Source organism: Protomyctophum bolini, assembly GCF_963924005.1.
Source record: "Protomyctophum bolini genome assembly, chromosome: 8".
NCBI classification, from domain to species: domain Eukaryota; kingdom Metazoa; phylum Chordata; class Actinopteri; order Myctophiformes; family Myctophidae; genus Protomyctophum; species Protomyctophum bolini.
This window is the reverse complement of record NC_137869.1, coordinates 42,811,144-42,817,670: the sequence shown is the minus strand read 5'-3', so window position 1 is coordinate 42,817,670 and position 6,527 is coordinate 42,811,144. Positions and strand designations below refer to the sequence as shown.

Below are 6,527 nucleotides of genomic sequence, written 5' to 3'. Positions count from 1 at the left end.
CCCCGCGATTATAAGGGGGGGGGGGATTGGAGGTTTGTTGTGAAACTTGCCGTGGATTAGCTACCAAGCAACAACAACAACAGCCCAATGGAATTAATTTGTTCTGGAAAAAAAAAAAAAAACTCAACTCTGATACGCACACTTGAGGAAGGCATTTATTATTTATAACTTTCCCACATACCCACTCGGCTTCAGCTCAGGTTTATACCAACGCCACGCTCGGTTGCACGGCGGTGCGGTGTCACGCACCGACAATAGCAGATCTGCTATGCCAGGGGTTCTCAACCCGTGGGTCGCAACACCCCTGGGGGTCGCCAAATTATTTCGGCGGGGTCCCCAATTTATTAAAAAAAAACGAAAAAAAACAAAACATTTTTTTATTTTTTGCTGCAACTGAATGGCTGGAAAATGGAAATGAAGAGTTTACATATAGTAGCCTACTCATAGTACATGCATACACCTTCCCTATAATGATTATATCTGGTTTCACTATTTATTTATGGTGTATTGTCTCTATTATTAATACACTTATTATATACACTGCCAAATTATCTCCGGGGGTCCCCGGCCAAAAAACTGTGCAACTTAAGGTATATAATACCAAGGCTGGCCTGACTGGAGAGACCTCCACACTGGGCAGGGCAGCTCATTGACATTATGGCTGTTTGAGAGTCTCTCCAATCGATCCAGATAATTGTTCAAACGGCACGTCTCTGGCTTGATGGAGGGTGCTTTAGCGCCCAGAGAACAGGTCTTAACTCACGGGAGGCGTGACGAATAAGACTAGGTATAAGGAAAGAGCGTGTTTCACGTCGAAATGAGTCATTATATGGTCGTCGGTGCCTCGTCGTTCACTCCATTCACGGTGAGAGTTAACTGACACAGTTTGGAATACAACAACCGTGTGTCACTTTGTTTTTTGCGGCGTATAATATTCACATTCCGTGCGGCGTTTTTTCGAGCGGTGTACACTTGCGTCGAGGCAACGGGGGGGGGGGGGGGGGGGTGGGGGGGCGTCTTGACTTCGCAATGCTTCCTCTGACCTCCAGCTGACACGAAGGCGAACCCTCCGCCCGTTTATACGAACAGGAAATGATGTATGGAGGTATAGTGGAAGTCATGGGGGAAATAGGTGTGTGTGTGGATGGGGGGGGGGGGGCGGGGGGGCACTGATGATCAAATAAACGAATTAGGATAATAATGACAAATATATCATTCTCATTAGCCCGGATAATAGGCTGGTTGGAGGTGAGTGTAATTTGTTTCAATTTGCCTCGAACTGACAGGTGTGCCGCACTGTGTGACTCTCCGGTTGCCCCTTAATGGCCAGTAATTCGTCTAATGGCTCCCATTTATTATCATTTCATCCTCCGTCGCAGGGGCTGAGACGGGGGAGGGGGGTGGGGGAGGGGGGGGGGGGGGGAGGGGGGAGAGTCGGGGGACACCATTTATTTGCGTGAAATTGCAGCGATGCACCCCCTAGTTGGACTGTGTCTATAGGGGGAGGAGAACGAGCGTCATAGACAGATGGTGTGTGTGTTTGTGTGTGTGTGTGAGAGAGAGAGAGAGAGAGAGAGAGTAAAGTACAGGCGCAATCACGCTGCTCATATTCGAATGGATCGGCCTGCGAAGACACTGAGACAAGCCGCGAGAATGGCATAGAATAGACGGAGCGTATTATATTGTGTGCGTCAAGTCTTTGGCTCTGAGGTGTATAGACGTGAAAGTACAGATAATTGTAAATGCATCCAAAGTAAAGTAAAAAATGCTGCAAATGTGTACTTACTTTACTTTACACCACATGCCAACGACCCTATATATACTTCCCCCACCCCCCACTACTCTTGTTCTTGGATGGACATGCAGGCGCCAGGTGGCGTGACTCGGTTATTCCCCCTCTCGTTGTGTGAGAAACAACTCGAACTCACAAACGGGGAAGTTGTCTGTCAGCAGATTATACTTGTCTTTCGAGGAGACCGCCACACACACACACACACACACACACACACACACACACGCACACACACACACACACGACACACGCACACACCGTCTTGTCTGCTATACGGCGAACCAGAGCAGCAAATTAATGCCTGGAAAAGATGGTAATTAATCGACGGTATCGTCATGATGAATTATCATTATTATTATTATTATTATCCGCTCTGCTCTGCTCGGCTCTTCTCTTCTCGAGACACACCGTGGCACATGTTTTGACATGTGATTAGAGCTGACTCACCGATATGCTGCGAGCGTGCTCTTTTTTTCCACAGCCTGATTTGACGGCGGTGTTTATAGCGCCCGTGTATAGCCGCCCTTGCCTGATGGCTGATAAAAGCTACTTAGCTGCCTGTTTTCTCTTTTCAGTGCCTGACTCACTGACTAGTGTGTGTGTGTGTGTGTGTGTGTGTGTGTGTGTGTGTGTGTGTGGGTGGGTGTGGGGGGGGGGGGTTGTGAAGTGTACCAGCTGCCAAACAGTAGCCGAGTGCCCTGTGTAATCATTAACTAGCCCCCATTATAGGGGTCTGTTTTCGACGCCCCGCTCTTTCCCTCCGTATGTATACCTGCCGGACGAGGGAAGCATGCTGCGGTCCGCCGTATACTTGGACGAGCGTGACGATTTGTGTGTTGACACTGTGCCTTCGGGAAGACATTTTATGGGCCATTTGCCTTCTCTCTCTCTCTCTCTCGCTCACTCACGCACGCACGCACGCAGCAGTGCTAGACCGTGGTAGTGTTTACCTTCCAGGGGGAAAGTGCCATTTGCACTTCAACTTCTGTTTGGGCGTGTTTGCCTGCTGTCTTTATGACTGCCAGTACCACCTGTTCCTTTTCTCATATTATGTGACCGGGGACAGTGGTTTGATATATACAAGGGTATATCAGTTCTTTACATATTACGAAACTGCACACTGTAACCTTTCATTTATGATGTATTGCTCATTGAAATTGGAAAAAAGAAAATGAAGAAGATATGACCATCTGAAACTTGTCGAACCCGAAAAACACCAAAGTGCAGAATTTTACCCTGCAAAAGTTTTAAAAGAAAAATATACCGGGTAATTGCTTATTTCTCTCGCAGAATCTGGCAACCCTGCAACGATAGCTGTTATAGCTATACATAAGCTAATATATTGATATCAATCCTGTAGCTTATCTCTTTATGTTTTATGTTTCCCCCCCCCCAACAGGGACCTGCTCCGGATAGGGGTGACGTTGGCCGGTCACCAGAAGAAGATTCTCGGCAGCATTCAGGACATGAGACTACAAATGAACCAAACGCTTCCTGTCCAGGTCTGAGTGTACGGACCAATCCACGGACACGACGGGACAACGTATATAACAGGACAGCCCCCGATTTATGGGAAAGCAAAGCAACGCGACGCGACGCAACGCGCTGGTGGAGATATAATGAATATAAAAGGAGCCGTGCCAGACCCAGGAGAACACAATGGGAAGAAAACCTATAGCTGCCTGACCATTTCTGCCAATCGACTGCTATGAAAGTGGCTTGCAGTGCCTCAAGAGTTTTATCTTTTTCTCTCCATTGTCCCCCCTCCCCCCCATATCGATTTAATTTCCCCGTTCCCGTGCTTTGTTTTTTTTGTTGCGTTTCTTGGAACCCATCCGACCATGCAGTCACTCACCTGGATTATTTTGTACATCTTTTTTTTACATGTACGGACTTGAAGCCCCTTCCTTTTCTTTCCTTTTCTTTCCTTACATCTCCCCACTACGTGCGTATATATAACCTCGCCGGTATTCCCGGTCGTGGTTAGACGTTTGATGCATGCGTGTCATCGTGAGGTTGGCCCAGGTTAGCCCCCAACCAACCCACCACCCCTGTACCCCCCCTACCCACCCCCCTCACACACACACAAACACACGCACACACATGACTCTGGCGATCCTCACGCGATGGCCGCACACTCTGAACTCCCCCTGCAACCCATACATACAACAACAGTGACAGAAATGCACTCTTCCTTCGCGATGGACAACAGAAAAGAGCCGCGGCAAAGCTGGGTTTTGAAAAGACTATTTTAAAACACCCAAGGACAACAAAGTTATAGTGAACGATGTTCACGCGTGAAACCAGGAAGTGTTTGTTTGGGGGACACACCGGTGGGGGAGAGAGAGAGAGAGAGAGAGAGAGAGAGGGACGGACGGACGGAATCTACCCCCGCGATAGAAGTTGTTTTACTGTGCACGTGTGTGTGTGTGTGTGTGTGTATGTTTCGCTCATCTTCATATTGAAGGTGTGTTATCTTAGAAGAAAAGAAAAAAAAGGAGAAAAATAAGTAGAAGAAGAAGAAGAAAAAAAGGCACTTGACTTGCCCAGAGAAGGGGGTGATGACGATGATGATGCTGGGGGCCAGAGGTCAAGAAGGCCACGGAGGTCAAGAGGTCAAATGAGAGCAGTAATTTGGCTGCCCCCATGCAGCAGGTCAAGCCCGCAGTGACCTCTGAACCCGGGGCTGTGGCGTATAGGAAGAATTCCGTAGCTTTGGCAGCGTGCACCTGCTCAACATAATGTGTTTTTTTCCTACCATTATTTTTTTTTGTGTTTTTTTTTTTTTTTTTTGCTTATCCACACCCTCCATTTTAAGATTTGTTCTGTTTCCGCACACCTTTTATTTTGGGTTTTATTTTATTTTGTATCGTTATAATAATAATAATAATTATTGTTTTTCCAAAATGGCCGGTCAAAAACCAAGTCCCCCCCCCCTCTCTCTCTTTGCTGGACGCTTTAGTATACGAGGGGGAGAGACTGTGGACTGTGGGGGGGGGGGGGGTTACGATACCAAGACCACTTGGCCTTTTAACTTGTGTGTTTGTGTGTGTGTGTGTGTGTGCGCGCGCGTTTCATGTGCGTGTCTGTGGCGTGCGAGAGTACGTGCGTGCGTGCGTGAGGGTTCAGTGTGTGTGCGCGTGCTTGCGTGCGTGCGTGCGTGTGTGTGAGTGGCGCGAGTGTATACCAGAGTTGCACACAGATATACTGTATGATACAAAGCTTCGCTTTTTCCCGCGCCAATTGTGGAGAAATTATCGCATGATGATGATGAACTGAACCGTGGACAGTTAAGGAGCAACGATATATCTGAAAAACAATGACGCTATATTCTGTGGACAAAACTGTCGAAACTGTTCTTTTTTTAATTTTTATTGAATCCAACAAATGAAACTTTTGGAAATATATATATATATATATATATATATATATATATATATATATATATATATGCATCGTATAGAAATTGAGAGGAAGCCGCTGACAGACACCTTACCTTCTAAGTTCCTACTATTTACCAATAATCAAAGTTCTTGTTTTTAATTTCTTGCCACCTCCACCCCCTCCTCCCCCCACGTCCGCAAAAAATGTATTTATTTGTATCCCCCCCCCCCCTCCCTACGGACTAAAGAGACCATGTGGGACTGTGTGGACTAGGAACAATCAACCCAGAAGAAAGACCCCCCCCAACCTCAACCCCATCCCAAACCCAACCATCCCGTTGGACCCCCCCAAAGGAAGAGGAGGATTCAGCAAAATATGATTATTAAGAAAAGAGAAAAGTAATAATAATAATGATAAAAAAAAATAATGCATATAAATTGGATATTGTATTTTTGTTGTTGTTCTAAACAGCCTGTACATGTTTTGTAACAAAAATGAGGTAAATAACATGAAAAAAAAGGTGTTTTGAGAAAACGGAAAACCAAGTGTTTGTTGTGAAGTTTTTTTTTGATGATGAAGGGTGAACTAGAGAGAGAGAGAGAGAGAGAGAACATACCCAGCCGATCGCCAAACGTACCGTCGTCAAGAATGGTGGCTAGATGGACAACACTGGCATGCCCAGCCGATTGCAGTACTAGCGCACTCTGCTTGCGCAAGTAATAATAAAACATATTTGTGTTGGTCAGATAGCTAGCAGCAATATGTGTCCAATACGCTGTCGTTATATACATAGCCTAGACTATGATGAGATGGAAAAAAATACGACACTGGGAGAGAGAGAGAGAGAGAGAGACATTACCTTGTGGTATGGGGGGCCCCAACCGCTAACGTCGTTAACTGACGTTATGCTAAACGGGTTGATGAGAGCTAACGCAATTAGGCTGTGTCTACACGCCGACGATACAAGCATATCGTTGGCTCGTCTCATAGCAACGGGAGTTTTGGACGAAACCATCTATATGATTTGATCAGTGGAACTTTCTGTGGATTCCAAGCATACTGTACATCCAACCCCCCCCCCCCCCCCCCCCCGACACACACACACACACGCGCACACACCCACTGCCATGTGTATGCGTATACAGTACGTGTGTGTGGCGTGCGTGCGTGAGAGAGTGTATTTTCAGGTCAAAAATGTTCCTAATGAGCACCAGACTGGATGGTTAACAACATAAAGAAGAATTTATTACGTGCTGTAGGCCTATAGCTTAACACAGTGGTTTTCAACCAGTGGTCCGGGGACAACCAGTGGTCCAAGTGGTCCCCGGCTAAATTATGGAGTCTGTGACCA

At 46.6% G+C, this 6,527-nt stretch overlaps 1 protein-coding gene across 1 annotated transcript in view; it reads left to right on the top strand.

Annotated features, from left to right (window-relative positions):
- The window catches only part of LOC308320248 (ephrin type-B receptor 3-like), a gene marked incomplete at its 5' end in the record, with an annotated part of 39,362 nt that extends 33,655 nt beyond the window's left edge, over nucleotides 1-5,707 (top strand). The window contains one exon of the mRNA XM_080770566.1: nucleotides 3,192-5,707. Within this exon, the coding sequence (XP_080626692.1) occupies nucleotides 3,192-3,300 (109 nt within the window). The 3' untranslated portion in view covers nucleotides 3,301-5,707. The remainder of the gene's footprint in view (nucleotides 1-3,191) is intronic.
- Between the last annotated feature and the right edge of the window lie 820 nt (nucleotides 5,708-6,527).